Source organism: Manacus vitellinus, unplaced genomic scaffold (genome assembly GCF_001715985.3).
Source record: "Manacus vitellinus isolate BGI_N305 unplaced genomic scaffold, ASM171598v3 scaffold_28_pilon, whole genome shotgun sequence".
Classification (NCBI taxonomy): Eukaryota; Metazoa; Chordata; class Aves; order Passeriformes; family Pipridae; genus Manacus; species Manacus vitellinus.
This window is the reverse complement of record NW_021940122.1, coordinates 9,153,146-9,179,651: the sequence shown is the minus strand read 5'-3', so window position 1 is coordinate 9,179,651 and position 26,506 is coordinate 9,153,146. Positions and strand designations below refer to the sequence as shown.

General features: G+C 38.3%; 1 protein-coding gene across 1 annotated transcript in view; it reads left to right on the top strand.

Annotated features, from left to right (window-relative positions):
* The window catches only part of MAN1A2 (mannosidase alpha class 1A member 2), a 133,913-nt gene that overhangs the window by 70,987 nt on the left and 36,420 nt on the right, over positions 1 to 26,506 (top strand). Inside the window, exons 6-8 of the mRNA XM_018074517.2 lie at positions 16,040 to 16,134; positions 18,657 to 18,780; positions 19,204 to 19,297. Of these exons, the coding sequence (XP_017930006.1) occupies positions 16,040 to 16,134; positions 18,657 to 18,780; positions 19,204 to 19,297 (313 nt within the window). The remainder of the gene's footprint in view (positions 1 to 16,039; positions 16,135 to 18,656; positions 18,781 to 19,203; positions 19,298 to 26,506) is intronic.

Below are 26,506 nucleotides of genomic sequence, written 5' to 3'. Positions count from 1 at the left end.
CTTTATTTTCTACTCTCTCATGATTGTGTGCGTTAGGAGTTGAGCAAGATCCTGTTTATACTGAGAGCAGGAAATAAAATCCTCTAACACTGAGAGAAAGTACCTGGAGCAAACATACCCAGGCATTTGCCACAGCTTCAGGTTGGAGAAAGCAGAACACAAAATGCATGTCATCATCAGAAGACCAAGGAGCTGTAGTTAACTGAGCCTAAGAGAGTCAGAGGAACATGGTGTTACATGCAGACCTTGTTTCAGGTACCTAAATTTTATTCAAATTACAATGTAACTTTTAAATGTGTGGCTTTTCCCTGACTTTCTGGGCATTAAAGAAGAAATAACACAAAAACATGTAAGTAGAGCCCTAGTCTATACAGAAAGACAAAATTCTTCTGCACTTATTTCAGTGGGTGAGCATATTTTTTTTGCTGATCATTAAGAAGTCATTGCTTGTTTTATGTGCTTGCTCTCTGTTTTTTTTTTTTAATTGTATCACAGGCTCTAGAATGCATCTTCCAAGATGGTTGTTTTCAGGGCTTCCCCCAAAGAGGTGTGTATGCTGACTGTAGTACTGTGCTACCAGTATTCCTCTGTTCCAGATCTGAGATGGTCAGTAGGTCACAGGGTGCTTGGGAAGTAGTGCTCTGTCCTGCAAATGCGTGAAATGCAACCCCAGCCAGAGGGGAGATCACAGGGGAAGAGCTAGTTAATCATCACTCATACCTTCTGTGCAGGAGGCTTGGCAGGTGTGTGTGTGTGTGTGGGACACCTGTGTTTATAAGTACCCAGGATGAACCTTCTGTTCTTGATCTTTGCTGTAGAATTGTATTGGGCATGTGTCCCATAAATGTTAATTCATGAAAGTTTACAGTATTCTTGTGAGAGTGCATGTTATCATGCTAGTTTCAAACGTCAGTAATTACAAAGTGGATAGACTTAAGGATAAATATACTGGAGATAGTCACTGGATTTGGAGTGCTTCAGTGATCAGGAGTGTGACTTTACCTTTTCTCAGCAATTAAAACTCTGAGTGCCTATGGCCCTCACTTAACAGTCCTTAAAGCTTCTGACAACTCAGCACATTTTCTGAAGCAAGATGAACCAGAAGAAGGAATGCCATAGCTAGCAGTGGTCTCTGAAAAGCTGGATTTAACTCTTTTAACTGGCATCTCATAGGAAGTCTGTTACAAAACCAAACATTGAGCCCATGGCTTTTGGATTCCTCCCTACAAAAGTATATCTGCAGCTGTTTACAGCAGGATTCAGGGTTTATTTCCACTTCTTGCATGTGTTCTGCTTTGTAAAGAAACAAAGAGAATTGAGATAAGAACATAATTCCTATACACTCTGCCTCGAGTCCTTTGTTAGCAGTCAAATCCATAAGAGATTTGTAGGGTGTGCAGGAGTAACCCCATCTTGCCTTTAGACTAACTAAGCATTATCTGGTATAAACAGCATTTGTCTGAGGAGAGAGTGCACAAGTGACCTGTTGACTGCTTGCTTTTTTTCATGAAGTGGAGCTTCACAAATCATTAAAACTTCTGGCATGACTGGTGGTGGCAAATAAAATATTCCTGTTAGCAATAATGCACGGAATGACAAAAGCCCAGAGATGGATAGAGGGTTGGTTGTTGTGCAGTGCACATGGCTGTGCTTGAGAAATGGCATCAAGTAAGGAAAACAAAGTGAATATTATTCTAATGGCTGTTGTGTGATAGCATCAGGAGGACAGTTAGACCACTATAACAAAGTGTTCTTGTCTGCTGATGATTTATTAGTACAATAAAAAGGGTAGCTTATTGTTTTATCTTTGTTGGACAAACTTATTTATGATATTTGCAATATAAAAAAAAAGATTAATGATTTACTTTGTCTACCTTTGCGAGCCTTAGATATAAAGCAGTTAGTTTACATGACTGTCGTTTTCATCTTTTTAAAAGCCATCAAAATGACATATCTTTCTGGGCAAAATAGTAATATAGTTCACATGGATAAATCCATCCTCAAATCTCATTTAAAGTAGAGCACGAGGGCTGTTAAGTACCTGATACTCTGTTAACAGACAATCAAACTAATCCTGAATCTGACAGGCAGCATCTCTTCTATTCAGGAAAATTCAGTCAAATTATGTTATATATGTCAATGCACATCCTCAACAGCAGACTTAAATATATAAATATAGGTCTTCAATAAACAAGACTATATTATGTGTCCTGGTTTCACAGAATTCTTAAATGTACCTATGAAATTATCTAAATTAAAGCTTTAAGGCATATCTAAATTAAGTTTTCAAAGGTTGAAAATCTCGGAAGAGTTACTAACAGTGCATATGTCCTGTCCAATGAAAATGAGATTTGAGCTTGTTGCCAGGAGATGAGCTGCTTATTCATAAGTAGTTGTGACAGCTCACTGGTCTCTAACAGGACACAGCCTGAAAAATAACTCTTTTTTTTTTTCCTTGACTTTTAAAGCATTGTTTCATACTGGGCGTTGCCACTGCTCACTGCAGTGCAGATTGTAATGCTTGTGCAGTTTCTGTTTACCGTGCTTGTAGTAAACATTTTCTTGACTGGCAAATGACACTTGGCCCAATTTATTGCTGCATCTTGGTACTGCACAGCACCTAAAGCGGAGAAAAGGAGGGGAAGACTGACTTCGTTGCAGATTTATTCCCTCTACTCTGTCTGATTGGAAGCAGGTTTTTCCTATTAGCATAACATACCTTAAACTGGTTTAAATAAAGGACAAGCTGTTTTAGCAGTAGAAAATACAATAACTGTACAGTGATAGCTACTTATGAAACTCACTCTTTGGTCATGTTCCTGCAGAGGGCTATAAAAGCTAAGAAAACGTAGATCATTGGTACAATGTCATGTATCTCCTGTTGACCAAGTCTCTTAGTTTTTGTGTCCTCCTTCACTAATTTGAGTCATACTGATGCTGATTGGCACCAGTGACAGCAAGCACAGTATCCTGCCTGTTATTTTGCCAAACATTCACTTACTGGCATTATTGTTGACACAGTAATACGTTAACTGAGTTAATGTAAAACCTACTGAGTTTTCCTGGGTACTTTCCTCCTATGTTAACATCTACACTGACCATTTTCATGCTTGATCTGATCCAGAGAGGAAGTATGGTATTGTCTTTTGTCAACTGAAAGCACAAGTTCTTCCAGTGGGATTTTTTTTCACTTTAAAACAGAACAAAAAATAAGGTCGTGGACATGATACTGCTCTTAAATAAGGCATCTTTGGCTGGTTTTGCCTTTTCAAACTTGCTCTCATTCAGTGCTCGCTATCATGCTTTTGTCTTAAAAAGGAGTTTGAATACTAAAAACTAAGAACAGATACGGTGAGAGAAAAATAAATGCCATGAATGCTACAATAACTGCTAAGCAAAACCACTAAAAGCTAGCAAGAATGTTAACAAAAACCATGTTACCTGTAATGATGTGTTGCACCTATTGTATGATAAAGATGGTGAACTCTTCCAGTCTGTGAGGAATCAAGTGGATGCTGTCTGCAGTAATATTGTGTTGCCATTTATGAATTGGATTATCTGGGAACAAACTGTTAAAGAAATGACCAAGAAACTCTCTAACCTATTAACAAGAATTTTTTTAATTCAAAATGTAAGATTGCAGATAAGTGCCTAAACCAAAAGAATGGAACTATGTCTATGTTCAGAAAAGATCTTTTAAGGTGACCTAGGTAACTGTGAGCCAGAGAGTCTGACTTCACTCCTCTTTCCCATCTCTGGAAATCACTTAATGGAAAATAAGAGATCATCAGTACATTTGTGACTTGACAATGAAAGTCTTCTCTTAAGAATGTATAACTCACTCTAGCTTATGTTGAGATGGCAAATAAGTAGACAACTCCAGAGAAACTTAGTCGAATGTTCAACTTGCTCTGTATAAATTAAATGCATTTTAATGTTACCAAAGGTGTAGGTGCAGGCTGCAAGTACAAGAGGGGTGAACAACCCATGTTGGACAGACCACCGTGGGGACAGAACAAGGGATTGTGTTTTAAGTAGCTGTGGCTTTCAATATACTTTTTTTTTTTTCTTTTTTTGTGGAACTCACAAAAAGCAAGCTGCTCAGCTTGAACTTCTGGTGTGAAATCCAGTGGCAAAGGACCCATGAGCATTTGGATTTATAAATAGGACCTTTGAATACAATGAGGAATTTTATTTCTGTTTAAGTCATCAATAAGGGCTGCTGTTGGTATGCTGCAAGATACTTGGTAATCATGTTCCTAGAAGGATTTGTAAAACCAGCGGAAGCGATAGAAAAATTGTGAAAAATTAGAGGACTGATACTTATGCCTCCTGCACATGTGGATTTTCAGTATGTGGTACATGACACAGCCCAGATACATCTCTGGAAAGAATGTTTTTCCGAAGTACTACTTATTGATGTAACTATAAAGGTATCTTGGTGCTTATGCCTTGTTTTATGCAGATGATCAGATTGTTGCTCTTGAACCTTTTTTATTTTTGTTTGCATGGCATAGAGGAAGAACATTTTTATCTTATTTCTAGCCCTGAGATCTATAAATTATGCTGCAGGAGTTTAGGGTATTTAACTCACTGTTTTTTTCAAAATAAATGTCTGGTTTTTCAAATGCCTTACAGTATTTATGCAACTATGAAGATTCAGTGCTTACTGATTCATTCCTCATAGGTTTTGTTTGCCAACTAATTCTGTGTCAGAACTTGGTCTATATATATATAAATGTTAGCTGTAGATAAGCTAAATGTCTGTTAATCGGTGAAAACAAGCCAGTTCATTCATTAAAAAAAAAACAGAGCACTATTTACTTTCATCAAGTGCAATGTATGGTGCTTTGAGTCTGACACTGTGTAAACGATATGTTTTGGAAGATGTAAAAGCTATGTGATTTTTACTTTTTTTTTTCTTCTAGTCTGTGATTTTTGCATTGTAATCTGTCACATACCAATGGGGGGAGGGAGGCTGTGTGTATATGACTGCACATAGTGTGAAACAATATGTAATTTAATATCTGTTTAACTTTTTTTTATAAAGGCAAATACAATCTAAAAGGGACTGAGTCATTTCTGGCCAAGACTAAAGGGGAAATCAAGATTAAATCTAAAATGGAAAGCTTGGCAGCACATTTAAGAGAAACAGGAGACAGAGGAATAATCTGAGAAAGAAAGTAGAAATTGATACAATGTAAGCATGGAGTTGAAGGACAAAAAAGATAACGTGGCATAGAAAAATAAATGGGAAATTAGGGAAATTAATTTCTGTTGCATGAAAATGATTCTTGTGAAACTTGTTAGTACAAATAGCTTAATTATTTGAGTTCAGAACCAGTTCTTAAGGTTCCTAACACAGATTTTTTTTTTTTCTTAAAAAAACACAGGCTGGATCATCAGTTGAGTTGGGACTTTCAGGAACACAGTGCAGTCTGTTACTCAACTCAGTAGAACAGCTGGTAGTACCAAAATAGAAAAAGATTGCTGTTTAATAGGACAAAAATCCCCACCCCCAAGATTCACTTTTACCTTTTGCTTTGCCTGGATGTGTTTGACTACAAAGGCACATTGAAAGATTGATATATTAGAGTCAATTCTAGTTCCTAGGATCATGTTCTGGAAATGAGAAAGTGTTCTTCCCCTGTCAGATTCCCCAAGATGTTTCTCATACTCTTGTTCCCTACAACTACACTGTTGGCAGTCCATCCGTTTTATGTCTTACCTGCTTTAGACTTCCATTCATTCCCTGTCTTGCTCTTGATGCCTTTTGTTTCTTCCCTTCACTGGCTATTTGTGCTCCCTTCTTTTAACAACTTCTCCCTGGCATTTCACCCTGTAGGAGATGGGGAGTTGGAATCCCTGTCCTTTACCACTTCTGCTTCCCCACTGGCAAAGCTCCATGCTGATCTTCTGTCCCTTGATGGCTCTTTCTTTCAGTTTCCTGATGGCTGTTCAGAATAATTTTTCTCCTTTTTCTTTCTCTGTTCCTTTTTTTCACAGTTTAAATCAGTCTTTCTCTGTGCCAGCAACTATTGAGGAACATTTAAGCCAGATGCCAGACATTGTCTGTGCTCTCACATCTGGTTCCCTCTGCTACTGTAGTAGCTCCCACAGCAAGAACAAATCATCTGAAAAGAGTCTCTTAGGGCATGCTCGGGCAAGAGTGATTGTGATTGGTATGTTGTGCAAATTGAAGATTGTTGCTTCTAGGCCTGGGACAATTTTTTTACAAAGGTAACTAATCTGGCAGGTTAATACTGCTTGTGAAGGTAAACTTACAGTGAAGAAGCTGGAGATATGAAAAGCAGGAAAGATAAAGCACAAAAATTGCCTACACTGAAAACAACTTTCTAATAATAATAGTATAAGAGAAAATTAACTCCAGACTACCATGGTTTCTGGCACAGTTAGACGGGATGTGAAACAGTGTGCTGTATCTTCTGGAATTATCAGATCAAGGAGACATTTATATGCCAGATTTTCATCACATTAATTCTGAATTTTAAATAATCTGTGATGTTGACTGACTGGTGTTAAGTGCCTTGAATTTGAAGGCCCTTTAAAAGTTGAGAACATGTAACTTTTCTATTTAGATATGCATGAAATCCATGCCAACGAAGCTGATACAGCTATTGAGGTGAATGGAAATTATGCAGTTTGAGTTGTTATTAACCAGTGCCAGGTAGTTTAAATGTGATTAGCTGGCTGTCCAGTGCATGCCAAATTTTTATGTTTAGATCTTCTAAAGCAAAAATGTCAAATATTTCTAATAAGCTAATATATGCACAGACTTTCTCATGTGGGTTTTTCAAAAATATCAGTAGTGTGAAACCAATGAATATTTCATTAGATCCTAAGATGCCTTAGTCAACAGTAACTAGATGCTTCATGTCTCTGGTCCAGGAAAGCAGCTTTGGAAAACTTCTGAAAAAGATATAGTGTCACTTAAGAATTCTGTTTGCAGATCTTTCCCTGTTGATGGTAGAAAACCACTATAGTATTTATTATATCTAGGAAGCAACATTTGAGTAAATAATTGCTAATTTGTAAAATGTAAATAGGGGAAGCTATAGTCAACCAGACAATATCTGTCTTTTCTGCAGTTAACTGATGCAGTTAGACTGTAGCTGAACAATATGATCAGATAGGCATTTTAATGCTTTTTAGTACAACCCTTGACTTAGGAACTACCATTAGGATAGTTTTCCTAGACTGCCTAGTCCATCCAGATCAATTGATATGGTGGGGTAGTTTATGATACTCATTATTCTGAAAAAAGTGACCTGTATTTTCATTTCAGGACTGTCTAGAGCCTTTAGGAAAGAGGAGATCTTGGATGTATGACTGGACCTGTCTGGTCCCGCAGGCTTTACTGAGCTTTTGGTTTCAGAAGTAAGATGCAGAGCACAGTTGCAGATTTTCCTTTGGAAGTTATGATTATTCTGAAACACTGCTTTAGAAAATTTTTACAAGCTGAATCTCTGAATCTCCAGACAGAGAGACTAAGGGCAGCTAGGCTTGTGTAGCCATAAATTTTAGATCAGAGGCAACTGTTACGTCGCCTAATTTCATGCATCATCTGAAACTGGATAGCCTTCCTTGCCTTCCTACCATTCTTTAAAACTGTTAGCAAAAGTCTGTCTTTCAGAGAGGAATCCAGTGTGACTTCTCTTAAATAAAAGTATTTGGAGAAGTTTGTGTGTGGTGCTACTGGCTAAAGAAAATGTCAATCTAGTCTTGAAAACTAAGGGAGTTTCTTTTTCCCAAAAGAAGGAACATTTCATGAAGCATTTATTGTCTTGTGAAACAAGTAAATCATCAAGTTATGTAATATTTATGGATTAAGTACAATCTGTTCTATCTTATTATTCTTGAGAGTCCAGAATTCTCACAGCTCAGGAGGACTTTGCAGCAACAATTGCGTGAACAGAAGTATCCGATCCTGGACTTCCATTAGGGTGAATTTGACAGTGTTTTAAAATTTTGAAGGCTGTTAGAATTAAGCCCAATTTCTTTCTCTCTACCTGTGCAAATTGTCTGTGTGCAACAGCTGCCTTACAGAAGTGTAGTAGCTTACAAGGCGCAGGTTTAAATGAGCAACATTGGGCAACAAAACTAATAAGCAAGATGAGTGGCATCCCCCCTAGATCAGTCCTATATTCAGAAAGGGCAAGCAAGAGGACCCAAAGAACTACAGGCTTGTAAACCTTACCTCTATCTCTGGAAAGGTGATGGAGCACCTAATTTGGAAAATTGTTCCCTGGCCCATGAAGAACTGTGTGACTGGGAAACACATACTCAACCAACCCTGATAACCTATGCAGTGGTGCAAACTAAAGTCTGAGGCCAGTAACCAGTGGTGTACCCCAGGTATCAATACTGTGTCTGATCTTGTTCAATGTCTTCATTAATGATCTGGGTGATGAAGCAGATGGCACCCTCAGCAAATTTGCTGATGACACCAAACTGGGAAGAGTGATTGATATACCAGAGGGTCATGCTACCACCCAGAGGGACCTCAGTAGGATGGAGAAATGGTCTTGACAGGAAACTCATGCAGTTCAGCAAGAGCAAGGGCAAAGTCCTGCATCTGGGGAGGAGCAACTGTATGCACCACTGTATGCTGGGGGTCACCCACCTGTGCACAGAAGTGGGGAACACCAAGTTGACCACGTGCAGCAATGTGCCCTTGCAGTCAAGAAAGTGGAAGGTGTCCTGGGCTACATGAGGAATTTTGCCAGCACGTCAAGAGAAGTGATTCTTCCCCTTGACTGTGTCCAGTTCTAGGCTCCATCGTACAAGAGACATGAATGTGCTGGAGAGAGTCCAGCAAAGGGCCACAAGGATCATTAGGGGACTGGAGATCATGGCCATTTTAAGTTCACACCATAGTCCAGATTCAAGTTGATTCCCCTTTTTTTAACTCTGATCTTAGACTGCTGAGATGGGTTTAGCTTTTTCATTTCCATATTGATCTTTTTTCTGTCACAGAGAAAGCAATAAAAATTCATAGAGCATCTGTTTGCAGGGTAAGTGTTCCCTTTTTTAAAGAGTTTCAGTCTTTTAGAAATGCTAAGTGTTGTTCATCAAATACCTTGATAGTCATTGCTGCTCACCAAAGAAAGGAACATTATCTTAGCTGTGGCATTGTCTTTACAATATATATTCCTTCCTTGAACATCTGCTACTACTCAAGAGACCTCAAATGCTAAAGAGGTGCTGTTGAATTTATGCATTTCTACATCATTTCACCACTATAGGTAGTGTAGTTTGTAGCTACCTTGCTAAGTTTCACATGAACGTGATTTACATTCTCCAGGACTGATTCTAGATTGGCATACCTCTTCAGTCACCACTCACAAACATCTGTAAAATGTGGCTGAAGTGCTTTCCCTCTCTCATTTTGTACTCTGATAGCTGAAACGTTAGCATAATCTTACTGCATCTCCCTCATCACACAAGATGCCTTTGTAATTAAATACATGGAAGTTATTAGAAGCAAATGTGCAAAGAGGGAACCATTTCTCCATTTCTTGGTAGCAGGATGGCCCCTGCTCGCAGAGGAGGATGCCCTAGGAACACTGTAAACCCCAGGAGTTCCCAGTCTTGAAGGGGTAAAGTGTGGTGGAATTTACAGCTATTCATCTGGCATGTAGACATCTTTTTCCTATGCATTATGGCTTAAGTATAAAGAGACATCAAACCAGCAATTCTTATTAAGCTATTTATATTTTTTTTTGTGACAATGCTGCTTGATTTTCACCATGAGCCTTTATCTCTACTCTTGCTGATAGTCCTTTCTGACAAGTTGAGCTTTAAATGGGTGGTTAGCCACCAAAAGGCAGTGAAGAGTTCACTGCTGCAGACTGAAACTATTCCTGTTTGGGTCGAGGAATACCATATAGTTTCCTCAAGGATCTGAGTCTAGTATTGCTGTCAGGTGCTCTGTTTTTTTAATCTACATTCAGTAGATAGATCTGCTTCATTATCTTCATCCTTAGTGTCAAAGGAAACAGGTGCAGGGTTTGATAGTAATAGTAGTACTGACGGTGAACTGAGTACTACGTTTTTGTCAGCTTGTGCAGTATATCTGTTTTGTCTGATGTTTTTTTCAAGGATCAAGAGTTATCAGAACCAGCCACATTGCATGGCCATAGACCATCAGACTAAGGGGAAGTCTGGCATTTATTACTGTTTAATAAGAATGACTCAAAGGCTGGTCTATGCACATAAATGAAAGAGGTTCTTTATTTGTATAAAACATCTATAATCTCCCTCAGAGTTAGGAACAAAGGCCATTCGATGCTGTTTGCCATTCATAGTGCTGGAAGGGAACACCTAACAGCAGTATTAGCATAATATAGTTTTCTGAGAGTTGCAGCCATGTATCTAGGCAGTCACTGGATACATCAATAAGGCTTTTGAAGAATCGTTGAAACCTTTAAGGCCTTTTCTGCGGAATGTTTTGGCCTTGCTTGGATTAGGCTCAGGAGTTAGCTTTCATGTTGTGGGGTGGGTGGCAGGTTTGATATGTTAAGCATCAATTTAATGGGTGAAAATTATTCAGGTCCTCACAGCTAGCCTACTGTACATATTAGTTTGTAAATACTGATTGCTGTTTTCATCTTAATGAGGGATCCACTTATCCGATTTGGGGTTTAAATTTTGCTTTTTCTGCCAATTTTCACTCTCTTCCCTTATAGCTGTAAACAGCTTGATTTGTTTTTGAAAGGGGGAAAAATTCTTCCATTTCTTTACAGTATTTGCAGAAAGAAGCATTAACCTAGAAAAGACCATGTAAATTAGTGAGTTTAGTGTATTAGATTTTGCCATGTAAAATGGAAATGCTTCTCCAAGTCTGTGGTGGCTTCTGAAACTTTTCTGAAAAATTTCCATATGATGAGAGCATACAGAACAGCTACCCTGGGATTAATAGACACGTTTACCTAGTACAGTATTTTTGCATCTTCAAAATAGAATGTCTTGCTGTCGCTGTTATGGTGTCTTTAAGAAGATTCTGATTAGTTACTTCCATGTCTTAAGGCCACTGCATGTTGAATTCTGTGATTTTTGCAAGTGTGAATGCATATTTGAAAAAGGTGGAGTTACCCTGCAAGAGCAACATTCTTTTTGAGAGCTGTTGACTTTGTGGTTTCTGTGACTTTCTCACTCTTACAGGGGTCGATACTTGGGAGCTTTGTGCTACCAAAGAAACTTGAGGGTGAATAGTCTCCATGATTTATGCACCAGTTACAAAGGTGCTGTGTGGGTCTACAGAGTAGATACAATAACCCAAGAGACACAACACTTTCCATTTACCTGTATGGCACCAGCCGTCTCCTTACTGGGGAATTGTGGTGGGTTGACCCTGGCTGGATGCAAGGTGCCCACCAAAGCTGCTGTGTCACTCCCCTCCTCAACTGAACAGGGAAGAGGAAAAACCAAAAATATTAGGAGAGGCTCATGAGTAAAGGTAAGGATAGGGAGAGATCACTTACCAAGTACTGCCATGGGCAAAACAAAATTGACTTGGGGAAATTCATTTATTACCAATCAAATCAAAGTAGGATAATGAGAAATAAAAACTGAATCTTAAAACACCTACCTCCACCCCTCCCATGTTCAGAGGCTCAACTTCACTCATGATTTTGTCTATCTCCTCGCCCACAGTGGTGCAGGGGAAAGAGGAATGGGGTTTGCGGTCAGTTCATCGCAGATTTTCTCTGCCACTCCTTCATCCTCAGGGGGAGGACTCTTCACACTCCTCCCCTGCATCAGTGTGGGGTCCCTCCCACAGGAGACAGCACTCCATGAACTTTTCCAACGTGTGTCCTTCTCACAGTCTGCAGTTCTTTGCAAACTGCTCCAGCATGGGTCCTTTCCATGGGGTGCAGTCCTTCTAGAACAGACTGTTCCAGTATAGGTCCCCCACAAGGTTACAAGTTCCGCCAGCAAACCTGCTCCAGCATGGGCTTCTCTCTCCATAGGGCCACAGATCCTGCCAGGAGCCTGCCCCAGCATGGGTTTCACATGGGGTTACAGTCTCCTTCAGGCATCCATCTGCTCTGTTGTGGGGTACTCCACAGGCTGCAGGTGGATCTCTGCTCCACCATGGACCTCCATGGGCTGTAGGAGGACAGCCTGCCTCACCATGGTCTTCCCCACAGGCTTCAGGGGAAGCTCTGACACCTGGAGCACCTCCTTCCCCTCATTCTGCACTGACCTTGGTGTCTGCAGGGCTATTTCTCTTACATGTTCTCACTCCTCTCTCTGGCTGCAGTTGCTGTTCTGCAGTTGTTTTTTTTACCTTCTTCTTTTTAAATACATTATCCCAGAGGTGCTACCACCAATGCTCATGGGTTTGGCCTTGACTAGTGGTGAGTCTGTCTTGGAGCCACCTGGCATTGGCTCTGTTGGACACAGAGAAAGCTTCTGGCAATTTCTCAAAGAAGCCACCCTTGTAGTCTTCCTCCTACCAAAACCTTACCGTGCAAACCCGATGCAGCAACATGGCTGAAAGAGTGGTAAGGCAGGTGAGTAATTTTCAGTTATTCTTCTTTTCTTTGACAGAGTGAAGGAACATCTCGGACAATCATCTCAGTCTTTGTAGTTGTATGTGTTGTACAGAGCATTTCTAAAAGCTGTAGTGATGACTGGCAGCAGTCATGGTCATGCTTCATTCTTAGTTATCCTTTTTACCAACTTTTTCCTAGTAACTAACTTGCTTTCCCTTACTCCATTTCAGTGTTATTTTCTGTTCTTCATGTCCACAGGAAAAAATATTATTTCTTTTTCCTTTTTGTAGCCTTTATATACTAAAAAGTCCTTACCTTGTCTTTTCTTGAACATCTTTTATATAGACTAAATAACCCCAATTCTTTTACTGTTTTCTAATGAGCTCTATTTTAATAGGCAACCATTCATTTTTTGTTCTTCTCTGTTCTTCTTGTCTATATATATTTTTTAAATGCATTGCCTGTCAACAGGAAACTGCCAGGGCTAAAATAGAATCTATCTGTTCAACCTGTTTTTTTAAAAAAAATTAAAACTATTATATGATAAGTAATCATATTATCTGATATCAGCTTATTATTTAAAAGCTAGAGCCTGAGGCTTTTACTCTCTAGAACTTGCTAAAAGAAGGCATTTTAATAAGCTCAGCAGAGCACTCTGGACAAATATGCAATTTCCCATAAAAGGCACCTTACCCACCACTGCTTGCTACATTTCTTTCTTTTCCCTGCATCTCTCCAAATACGCTTTTCTGGTCACCTGACCCTCACAAAATCCTGTGCAGCTGTCTCAAGCTCTCACTCCAGCCTGCATAGGTAAACATTGTACCAAGTACTCAGTGGTTTTGTTATGCACAAGAAGCAGTGAGATAAGACTGAGATGTCAGGAATAGAAAGTAAAGGCATGTCTTCAACCAGTTTGTTTCCTTGCATTCAGTCTTGGGTGAGAGGGATATAGAGGGAGTTTTATACCTTCTGATGCTAAATCAGTGCTATGTAGAGTCCTTAACCCCAATGGAGGTGACAGGAGGGTGCCTCTAATCACAGCAAGTTTTGGCAGCTACTGCTAACAACGTGGTTATCTGAACCAGCAGTTAGTGCTGCTGCTCTGATGCTGAAATGGCTCAGTGATGCTTTGCTTTGACTGTCTTGTCTAGATTCGTGTACATTTAGATCAGCTCAACCTTCATACACTCCTACTAAAAACTCCTTCAATACTATAGCTTGTTCCTCAGATATTGTAGTACGTTTCAAACTGATTAAAAGCTGGATAGCAGTATGTAAATAGTTAACCATTAAGAATATTCTTCTAGTAAGGATATTTGTAAGGATGTTCTCCCATTGAATATTCTTACCCTATTGCTTCAGTATCTTTTATTAATGAATAATGCAATAATGTGTAGCGCTTTCAAAGGGTACAGGATCCAAATGCTGAAGCTAAACAAATTAATGCTAAAAATGTCTTTTCAAACAATTTATCATTTAACTGGAAGTCATCATTCTTTTCTCGATTAGGTGTTAAAGCTTGTCTCTACTGTAGAGGAACTCCCCTTAGATGACTCTCTGTAGATAGTTCTGTCTGGTCTTGACCCGTCTACTACTTAAAAATCTAAAGGTTCAGTGTGAATTTTTGACACTTATCTGTAGATGCAAATCAGGTCGTTTATATGTAACTGGGCCAAGAATGAGCTTTTAGTTCTCTTTACAGTTTCTTTTTCCCCAGTTATGATAGACTGCACATGTATTGTACCTCTGTCTTATACTATGCCTTCTTATTTTGACTTGGTCCTGTATTTAAGGTCAGAGTGTTATCTGAATTTTACTGCTAAATTTCTGTGTATTTTCTCAAATGCTGTCTCTTGTCAGTTTCTTTGCTAAAAATCATTCAAACCATATTGCCTCTGTTACTTCACAATTCTATCAAATAATATTCTGAGGTTTTTCAGTTTAGACGTATCCCATCTTACAATTCATTTGAAGTACCTCTGTAAAAGTTCTTTTTCCTGGCTCATTGCTTTCAAATCCACCTCCATCTTTCCATACTACACTGCATCAAATACAGTTAGATGTCATCTTTAATATTTTGTTCTGGTTTATTTCATGTCTCACTAGTCGTCTCCTCAAACATTAAGATATTGATTTTTTTTCCCACCTTCATATGAAAAATAAGGATGTCCTTGATTGCTTATTTTTCAACTTGTTTCTCCAGTAAGCGTTTCTTCTGTTTTCCTCCCATAGGCTTTATAAAAGGGCAAGATGCCTTTTAGAAATCCAACAGAACTATCATGTAGTCCTGCTTAAAGATCTTATTCTTCTTGATTACATGAGTATTGGTCAGGTAGTTGATCATAACGGAATGGTAGAATATTGCAAATTAGGATTGTTGAATCCAACACCCTCCTTCTCTCAGGACTACCTAAAACTAAACCTTGTGATGAAGAGCACCATCCAAATGCTCCTTGAGTTCTGATGGGCTTGGTGCTGTGACCACTCTCTCAGTGAAGAACCTTTTCCCAATCTGAAATTCTCCTGAAATTCATTTAGTTTCCTCATGTCCTATCACTGGTCACTGGAGAGATAATGTTTCTATACTATGTCCATGTTGCATAAATTATTTTGGGGCATGGTAGCGCTTTTTGTTACATGTTTATATGGTGCTTCAAACTGGTGAAAAATGTATCTCCAAATTAGGAGATACTTCTCCACAAATGTAATGAATACTGAAAGTGCATTAATTAAAATGTGTGCTAGCAACTAACTGGTAAAAGCAGATTCATATAATGGGCATCTACCAAATATGCCTCCTTTGGAAAATGTGCTTCATGTAGGCTTAGAAGGAGCTTTCTCCCAATTGCTCATTTATTTAACAACCATTAGGGTCTGAATAAGGCTGCTACAGATTTATGTTCTAAAAGTAAGTAGAAACAACACTAGAAATGACAGAGATTTTGTTCTTTCAATAGTTTCTCTAAGTAATCAGACTAGGGAGGAATTGTTTTTCCTATGCATTATCAGTGAAGGAAAAACTGGGAAACTGCATATATGGTTTTTCATAGGCTATGTTTGTGAAAGAATAGGACCTCTGTTTCCACTAATCTCAATAAAAAGAGATTGGAATTTTGTTAAAATTAAAATATTCGGGTAGGAGAGTTGTGTCTCGATTTTTAGCTAGCAATATAAAGAATGATTTAAAGACTGCTTTAGAAAGCACTTGAAATTCCCAGTATCTGTGGAGGAAGGTGGGAGGAGAGCTGATTCTTCTTCTGTAATAGGAATATAAGAACTATTACTGGAGAGCCTGGAAGGAAAAAAATCAAAATGACAAGTTTGCTTTTCATGTTCAAATCTAAATGAAATTTATAAAATGAAGAAGTGGCAAAAAATTATAAGTTAATATGTTTTTTACAATGTAAAGCTTTTCTAATACAAAGGAGTAGGTGGGGTGGGGAAATTTCAGTCTTTATAGTTCTTGGAGATAAATCAGACTTTGTAACTATTTGCAATTGATCCTACTATCTTAGGTTTTCAAGATCAAAGCAGTGCAACTGGCAGGAAAACTTCTTCCAGCTTTCAACACACCTACGGGTATACCATGGGCAATGGTGAATCTGAAAAGGTAATGAGTTTTCTTTTGTGGGGACGTGTGTTCCTCCCCCTCCCTCCAACTTAGAATTAGTAATGGCATACATCAGTTTTTCTTAGTGGGGAAGCTGTAGAAGATGGAGACAAACTGTCATTCCTGGCATGTTAGAAAATTTTAATAGAGTTTAGAGCATTCTAACTCATTAACTGCAATAAATCGTGGTCATGGGTTTTTTCCTCTCATTGTGCAATAAGCATTCAATGTGCTGTTGGACTGTACCGAGTGTATTATTCTGTGTGTTGCCCTAGAGCTTAATAATTGTTTATTTAGTCATTGAAGAGCCTATTAGAAAATAAAATTGTTTGCAGGACAGGGTTGAACTTACTAGGTTTTCTGAACAGTGTGAGGTGTATGTTACCTTTAGAAGACTCACAGCATTTGAGAAGATGATAGGACTCTGAAGATATTATTTCATTTTATGTTTAACTTGGGTATAAAGTCTAGTGTGTGTATGTCTGCTATGGTCTGTGCAGATGGAGAGGCTCCTTTATGTGACTGTTCAGGTCAGACTGGACTTAAATGGTCTATATTGCCTTGTGGAAGGGAATTACCTTGCCTAATTCATCTTGTATTGCTTCCTCAGATTTTGAGAGAGCATTTTTGATGCAAGGCATTCTTTAAATTTTAGTATGTTCTTAAACACTAACTGAATTCTGATGCATGTCTAGATTGTGTGTATACTTAAGCAATGTGGGATAGTAAATAGCAGAGAGTTTTGAATTGTTTTACATCATTTTCCTTTGGGGAGAGGTATTTGTTGTGCTTTGTTAGGAGTGTGAAGAGATTTAGGACGTTTTTGAGAGCCTCAGGTGCCGTTTTGTGATAACTATATGCTCCTCGCTTTGCTGTCAGCCTTGGGTGAAGAACATGGAGCTGTGATTTGCCCTTCTGCTGGTGCAGGGCATCACCACCCTTACCTGGTTTTCTCTTCTTTGCCCATGCTGCCTTTCCCCACTGAGGCCATTTTTTGGACCATTTTTTGTACAGTCAGTATTGTTGGGTTAAATTTCCCTACACACTTCCTGCACGATGTTATCATTTACTCAGTACTGTGTTCTTTCTGCATTAGAGCTTGAAGTTCCTTTGTGCATAAATGAGTTTTTTTATTTTTGCTTTGTTTGGCCCAAACCTGCACCATGACTCCAGTGTGTTTGAAGGGCCCTGGTGGCCCATGCTCCTCCGTCAGCACAGGCATCTGCCTCATTAGCTCGAGCAACACAGATAGTGAGGTTTAAGAAGCTGAAGCAATGGATGCATTGCTTGTTTTACTTATCAGTAAAACATGGGGACCATCAGATCGGTCAGGTCTCAAAACTCAATCAGAAAGACAGGACAGGGAGAAGGATTTGCAGTAGGTGGAGGGGAAAGAATTGGAGTGCCAGAAATTTCCTGAACGGTAGTGTCATTTATGCATTTACTGTGTCAGTCTCTCAGTAACGTATAGAACCAGCCAGCATCACAGCAGAAAACAGTGGCTGACATGCCAGAGGGCAGTGGCAGTAGAAGGTGTATATAAGAACATTTGTCATGAGGCTGACATGCAGTAGAACACCAGACTTGAAGGAAATATTTGGAAAATTATTGACTTGTGTTATATTAGCTTTTGTATTGATAATGAAAAAAAACCAAAAAACCCTCTGAGGCCATGATTGTGTCTTTACACTCTGTAAGCAGTGGTTACTGTGTCTTAAAATGTGTTGTGAGATCTACAACTACTGCTCCATAACCAACATTTTTTGTTTACATTTTCTCTTTCCAATGTGTAATTTAAAAAATAAAGAGGCATTCCTAATTGACTGTAGCCTTACTGAAATTTTTTGTGAGAGAAAGTAGAAGTAGTATTCAGGAAAATGTAGTTGACTCCAGAAATTAAATAACCTGATCCTGAAAGGTGGTGAAAACTCCCACATTAGATTAAACCAGGTAAATTAGGAATTATGACTTTGCAAGATAGTAGCACTTAGAGTGCAAAAGATAGGAGGTGTGTGACACTTTCTGCTAATTCTTTATGTGAGCCTGAGGAACTCATATATTCTGCCTACAGAAAACATAGTGTATTCCAATGTAGATACAGATAGAGAAGCACATCCCACACAAGTAAAGGGAACACAGTAGGTCTTTGGCAGGAGAAGGAAGTGAACGTTACACTCTTTGGAAATATACTTGTCTCATTTTGTTTCTCATTCTTAGGAACATACAGTAAATAAACAACAACTGAGATTGAGCCCAGTGTTAAGTCATCGTATTTCTGTGACATCAAGATATTATATTTTTTAATTGCAGGACTTTTTCTTGATGAGGTCATGGTATCTTTTTTTGAAAAAGACCCAACCAGTGAGCTAACTGATCAATCAAACCACAGTTCCTATAATCTGAAGTACAGGTTAAAATTTAGATGTTACCTGTTTAATTAGCTGTGATAGTTGTGTTGTATGCAGTAATTCTGAAATTTTTGTTGTCTTCCCCCTTTTTTATGCGTATTTGTTGGAATTCAGTGGTGTTGGTCGTAACTGGGGCTGGGCTTCTGCTGGCAGCAGCATCCTTGCTGAGTTTGGTACTCTGCACATGGAATTTGTCCACCTCAGCTATTTGACAGGGGACCCTGTATACTACAACAAGGTGAGTCTCAAAATCAGTTTCTTTTATCATACTAGTGTCTTTTATTCTGTTTCATCATAAATTGCATTAAAGGAGAAGTACTTTCTATATTGAATTCTCTCTGCATTCTTGGTAGCAGGTAAATTTATTCATGCTTGTATTTCTATTACCAAGTAGATGTCCTTTTCAAGTAGAAATGACAACACAAGTTTTCTTATTTGTTTCAGCATACCTTTAAAAATCATAATTTTTAAACATGTTTATGTGAGCAATCTTTTAAAAACAAAACCATACAAATCTGAAGAAAGCCCTCAAGAAAGCTTGTGGTTCAGATTAAGAAAATTTTGTAATAAAAAAATAAAAAAAAAAGGAAAAAAGATTTAACTATGTGCAGAGAGCAGATGGACGTTGTTAGCAGTGATCCTGATTCTTGATTTAATTTAGGTGATGCACATTCGGAAGTTACTTCAAAAAATGGATCGTCCTAATGGACTTTACCCAAATTATTTGAACCCAAGAACAGGACGGTGGGGTCAGCGTAAGTATTCTTATTTTACTAATTTCTAATTAAAGCTCCACTTCTTACTTTGTTGCTGAGTTGGAGATCAGAAAGATTATTCTATAGGGCACAAAACAGTGTTGCCTAAAAACATCCGACATTGAAGGATTACTTAGACTTGAGATCTCCTAAAACCAATTTTTGCCTGTTGCTCTCTGAAGTCACAGAACTGGCTTTTTAGGGTCCTTTCTGAAAACAGTTTCCTACTAAATCTGGTGTCTATCCTTACTTTTATCAGTCAGTAAAATCTTCAGTAATAAAGAATGAGGCTGAAAATATTTCCTCATTATGATTCTGTTCCTGGTTTTGTTCTGCAAACCATCTGGTAAATGGATTACTGTAAGGTGATACAGAGGTAATGCATGTTTGTGGTGGTTAAATTATGTTAGGGACTGACATCTACAAATGTAATTCGTTTACTTAGTGGCATGTGAAATGGCATGATGAACCTCCCTACAGATCCTGTTGGTATCAATGTGTCTCCCATTAAAAAAAAAAAAAGGCTTTGGAATGAAAAGAAAAAGTTGATTTTGTTGCTTGCAATGTAAGTAGAGAGATAAAACATGAAGAGAGAGACACAAACATGATTCCTTTTCTTGAAGTGGTTCTTTAAAGAAAAGTTGAGTGGTTTAGTGCTTTCATAGTGGCTGTGATGAAAGAGAATCTTTTTCTTCAAGGTTTCTGTTTCTATTTCTTTTATGAATGCAGGTCAAAACAAGCAAGATGATCTATTTCTGTCCTGTTTGACATCATTAATATGTTTGGGGGATTTCAGTGGTTGGCTGTAAATATCCAGCAGAACAAGTTCTGGCTTGCAAACTGAGAATTTGCTCCTGACTTTGAGTCTGGTATGTGAGGGAGATGAATGCAGCTGTCATTGCAGTCACTGTGAAATACTTGTCTAATCCTATCGTTAGGGCAAAAATTCCCTAATCTAATATCTCATCTAATGTCTTTGAGTGAATTGTGACACCTTCTGAGACAGGCAAATGGATTGATGGGATAAATTCTTTGGATAAAATTAGGTTTAACCACACATTCAGGAAAAAAAAATTAAGCAAATACAAATATTCATGTATTATTTATTCAAAAGACAATTTTACATCGCTGCTTTGAAATATTTTTCTATTGCTTTTTTCCCTATTCCTAACCAACTGCTTGTTCTTGTTTTATCAAAAGTAGTCTAATGTGGCATATAACCAGGAGTCACTAGGGGCTGTTTCATAGACTCATAGAATGACTTGGGTTGGAAGGGACCTTAAAGATCGTCTCGTTCCAACCCCCATGCCATGAGCAGGGACACCTTCCACTAGACCAGGTTGCTCAAAGCTCCATCCAACCTGACCTTGAACGCTTACAGGGATGGGGCATCCACAGCTTCTCTGGGCAACATTTTCCTGTGCCTCACCACCCCCACAATAAGGAATTTCTTCCTAATATCTAATCTAAACCTACTCTCTTTCAGTTTGAAGCTGCTCTCCCTCATCCTGTCAGTACATGCCCTGATAAAAAGTCCCTCTTTGGCTTTCTTGCAATAACAATGCTGAGAATTAGTATCTCTTGGGAACAAAATACTCCTTGTCACTAAGAATAAACATACAGTACAAATTTTAACTTTGCAGAAGTTTGGTGGAGCTCGAACATACTATTAAAATGGATTTTGAAAGGTAATAAATTTGGAACTAAAGTTTAGGATTACAGGCTGAGACTTAAGTTCTGAGGATAAAAAGAAATACAAATTTATAGAGTTATATTTTTTTATACTGCTCATGAGACATAAACTTATTTCCTGGAATTTGGTGGTTGGATGTTTTTTGTGGGGTTTGTTTGTTTGGGTTTTTTTTTAGCAAATAAGGTTCCAAATGTATATATGAGTGTTCTGGTGTTATTTCTAGGATCTTCCCAATGCAACAAGCATTTTTGAACCCCACTTGAAAAATTTTGTGGGGACTAGATAGAAAGAACCCATTATTCACTTTTTCTTTTTACAAATCGAGATGGAATGACGGGAAAATGTCTTTGTTGTATCCCTGATAGGTTACTCATCAGTGAACCTATTTGCAAAAATTTGAGACATTACGGTAAAGGAGCATGTGGACTGAAACACTGGATGTATTAGAGGGAATAACTGAGTCTTAGGCAGGAATTTCTTTCTCCTGATGCCCTTGCAGTTTGTGTCCTGCATTGCACAAGTCAGTGGAGAAAGGGTGATACCTTCACACGTAGTGTCCCGGTTCACTAGAGGAACCGGGACTCATTTGAGTCTCCAGTAGTTAGTGACTTGAGTCACATGGTTGGTATTAAAGGCAGGCAAGGCTTTTATGTCCTCCTCAGAAGGTAATTTTAAAGAGCATTGTATTTGGCGTGTTATATACTTTTGTACTGGAAAGACTAAGACAAAGGAAAGAGACCAAATCATAACTTTTCTTTTTTCAGCTTCTAGAAAAGCTGCCCTTTTCATCTGTGCTGTGACCTTTAGTTCAATGCATCTTATCTTGTACAAAGTACTTTCTGCAGATAGTTTCTGAGAATTATTTCAGAACTCTTTATTTGCCTAGATACATGTAACTCTTGATTCTGACCTTTCAGGGGTTTCTCTTCTACCTTTTTTTTTGCTCTTCCTTCTAAGATTTTTTTTTCCTCTCCTCAGAATTTTTTGGTCTCAGTTCTAGTTAGGTTTTTTTTAATCCGTACACCATTCCAAGGAAGTTACAAGGGCTGTGAAATAGGTAGAATAAATCTAAATAAATATGTGTCTAAATGCACTGTTGAAGAAATACGGGATTTAGCTGCAAGCATCTTTATATCAGTGGGTTTATTTTCTGTTTGTGTACCCTTCATTGTAGGAGTGTGTATCTTTTTTCAGAGTAATAAAAACAACAATGTATATGTAACAGTCAGACTTAATGTTATTACTACAAGTTGGTTTTTCAGAGAATATTAGACAAAATGCATAGTGGAAGAATTCATTTAGGTCCAGTTTTCTCAGCAGTTATGTTTTGTCTTTACCTAATAATTTATTTTTTTAAAGAAAAACTTTATGTGTTTTGAATAGAAGAAAAGTTATACACTTCTAGAAGTGCTGGTATTTTGTATAATTTGTTCTAACAGGCTGATAGATAAACTTGAATACTTAAAGGAAATTCCTGTTGCAGGACGAATTTGTGGAAGTAAAGAGAAGCATCATTTTCTGTGGGTTTGATGTGGCCCCACAGGGCTGTAAGTTGGATCAATCTTTACTTACCAAAGAACTTTGTGGAAAATTCTCGATATCTTCTACCTTGACACTTGATAGAGTATTTTGATACCTTCTCAGAGCTGTTTGCACAAGGAGCCGAGGCACATCCTGATTTTGTGGTTTTAACGAAAAAAACCCACAAATATTGCATCTACTTTATTTGACTTGTCATCCCAAGTATGAACTGCTAGTGTGAGCGACTAATGTGCTTTTGAAATACCCCATTTAGAAATATTTCCTTCCTTTTTCCTCTTTCCTCCGGGGATTTGTGCAGTAATTTATACTGACACATAAGTAACTTAGTACAGATAAGGTCTCCCAGCATACCGCCTTTCCCTTTTTTTGAATCTTAGATTTTGCAGAATGTAAATAGTGTGTTGTCCATCCGAAGTTTATGTGAACTGGATATAATTCATAAATATGAAGCTTGTATCTCAGCTGCTGGGGTAGGAAAATTAGAGTAATAAAATTCAGTGCTGGGTCTTGTAGAAGGGGAAGATGGTATTTATTTGTTTACAGACTCTTTAAGCAAGCTCATTTTTACCTACTGTCATTTTTTCCTAAGTTTAATTCACTAATACTTACAGGTACCAAGACATGTCCAAGTTGTCTGGACTCCAAGAAAAGGGGACACTCGCTCCCCAGTCCTCTTGGCATATCCAGGGTTCTTGAATGACGAGCTAACTTTCATAAAGATCTTTCAGACCTTGCAGGGATCAGCAATTGTTATGGGTTTTTTCTGTGCTTCAGAATATTTCTGTCTTCTGTAGATCTTAGTCCGTGTTGCTGTGTCTTGTCTGTTTTTCCTGATTTAAATGTATACTTTAAAGGTGGTCTGTGCTCTTCTTGGATTAGGAGAAAGGGAATGGTGTATGTGATATGCTGCAGCCTTGTTGGTATGCTTCTGATGTTAGGATGCAGGGTCCTGTGAATAATTTCTGCTGTGGTTTGATTTATCAGAGTGCAGGCCTTTTGATCTCAGTGTAAACACCATGTTCTGCAGTTTTACTGCTGGGGAATGATGTTCTGGGGACACTGCTCTGAGACTTGCAGACCATCCTTTTCGCTCATCATTCTTCTGCTGGAGCTTAGAAAGATGTGTGTTTTCATTCAAACCAGTCAATGTTTCTGTTATAATTACCTGAAAAGGTATAATCAGTGAAGTAGCTTACCAGTCCGTTAGTAATGATTTCATCAAGGAGGGTGTGATCATTGCTTCCAGGTTCTTAACAAGTTGTAGAGATGAGTCAGATCATACAGTGTGACATTATCTATAGCTGTGTCTTTGAAGTGATTACAATTTTATTAATATAGATTTTCATTTGTATTTAATGCATTTGTCACAGCCCTTGAAGAAGAGTTGTTGTGACAGATTACCTTCTTTCTTTTCCTGCCTGCCTCATGAAGCAGCAGCAGCCATGGTCTGAAGCCACAGGCAGGGCTGAACAGGGACTACCGTTCCATCCCATAATTTCTTTCCATTTGAATGCTGTAAAACTCAGTCCTAAAAACTGCTGGGTGAATGGCTTACTGGTCATTGCTAAATCTCCATGTTTTCCAGTGCAAATGCTTTATAATACAACTGGACGCTTACTGCTGTGTAGCAGGAATGGGGTTCATTATATCCAGGAGGAGGAAAGTGGTTTATGATACTTCTTTGTTGGGGTTTCAGTTTCTGTAAGACTGAAAGGAAAATAGCCAGCCAGAACCATTTTCTAACCTCTCACATTAACCTTCAGTTAAGTTTGTTAGCTTTTCATTTACAAATGGTGAGTGGTTGGTTTGGTGTTAAGCATCAGAACTTCGAATTGGGATTATTTTCAAAAACAGTGACAGTGCTTCTAGAGAAGCCTGCTATGCAGATATAACAGAAATGTGATTAGAAGCAAGAGATTTCAGAATTATGGAAATTAATTTGTACTGAAGAAAAAGGACTTTTTAAGAAATGAAATATGTTGAGAAAATTTAATTCTAATTTGCATTTGCAAACAGGTTAGATGAGAATACTAACTAGAAGAGCCATAACAAAGGAAATGCCAATCTGCATGTTATTTCAAAGTCAGGGAACGCTACTTGTGTTTGCACATTTCTGTAAATTGGGCATTCTTCCTTTTTGCTTTCCAATACCAAGAATAAATTACTGTATTTCTTCTGATTCCAACGTGTCTTGCAAATAATAATGTTATGAAAAGGGATCTCTAATCACTCTGACTTCAAATCTCATTTCCTGTGCTTAGGCTACCTATGGAGTTACCTGGATTGGCTACAAAGAAAATTGTCAGTTTAACTAAAATTGGGGTTTATACTAAATGTAGAATCAACAAAGTTGGAAAAGACCTCCAAGATCATCAAGTCCAACTCTTGATCCAACACCGCTGTGGTTACTAGACCGTAGCTTCCATATGCAAGAAAATAAGCAGAAATATCTATTCTATGTTAATCTTGTGTGTTTATTATGACTTAGTGATATGTGAGCACATTAACAAGTTGCTGTAAAGCAAGCTAGCATGTGAATTTACTGTGCATGAGCTGAGCATTGCTATTACGAATGTAACAGCAGATACTGAATTTGCCACCACTGAATGCTGATGTGATGAACAGTTTATTCTACAGTGCTTTATTCATGTCTCCTTAACAAAAACAAGCCCCCTTGCTCAGATTTGCAAGTAGTCTAAGTTAAAAGCCTGATCAGAGACACTCTGTCAGCATGTTTACAAGGACTCCCTGACAGTGTGGTATCAATCACATGTGTTATGTGCATTTAGTGCACTAAATTTAAATGGTGTCTTCCACGTACATGGCTATCCTTTAAAGATAGTAAAAGGATTCACATAGGTATTTAGCCTACCTTGTTACACACACTACCTTAGCACCTTTTGGTGATGTTCTCACCTTCTTTCAGTTCCCTGCACCTGTTACTACAGAGTAAGTAGAGGCACAACCCAGATGGCTCAGTGGGAGAAGCTTATATCCTCTGTTTCCCAGTTGTTTGTGCTGTGGACTGCCCTTTAAATAAACCTAAGCAAATACCTTTATGGATGTGCATATTTCATTTTTTTCAGGTGGTCTTCCATTTTCAACAATAAATGCTTAAATTAAACCAAACCAAGCACTTCTAATTTTAAAATACTATTTAGAGAAAGCTTCTGTGAATTTAATTTGTTTGGATTAGGTTTACACTTCAGATAAAATGGTACAATTTTCATATGTAGGAAAACCAATAAAAACTATTTTAAATTACTGTCATTAAATCAGTGGAAATACTGGGTAACTATTCCAGTTTTTTTATGCCTGCCTGTACAGCTGGTTTTAGGCTAATGTTCTTGGGCTGAGCTAGGTAATTAACTGAACTGCTTAATTTAAACTCTTGCAGGTAATAGACAAACCATGAGCAATACTTCCTATCTATTTTCATTTGTGATAAGAGATTGTATCAAATACATAGCACTGTCTGTCTATATTTATTGTTCAGAATTTAAAGAAAAATTAAAAATAAATTTGATATAAATGTTTGTAAGACACTTAAAGATGTTAGGAAAACCACTACATCCACGAGACTCCAAGACCTGGTGATTCCTGTTTCCTAGCTACTGAAGCCCAGACAGGTATCGGTCTCTCCATCCCTATCCGATTGCTGAAGTTCCCATTTGGACTTTGGCTGGTGGTGAGGCTGAGAATGTGTCCTAGAGAGGTGTGCACGTATGGTGAGAGGACACTAATTGAGCTGCCCACACAGGCCACCACCGACAGCAGTGCCTTTGTAGCACCCACATGTTGTACTGCCACAGCTCACATAGAACATACCTGCAGGTAGCCAGGTTTTGATCCTTCTCGTTATGTTCACTGTCACATAAATGCATGGACTCGCACCCTTCACAAGTGTCCTCATGTTCATGGATCCTTCAGTTATGAGCAAGGGCTCCTGGTCTACCCCATACCTGTGCTTGCAG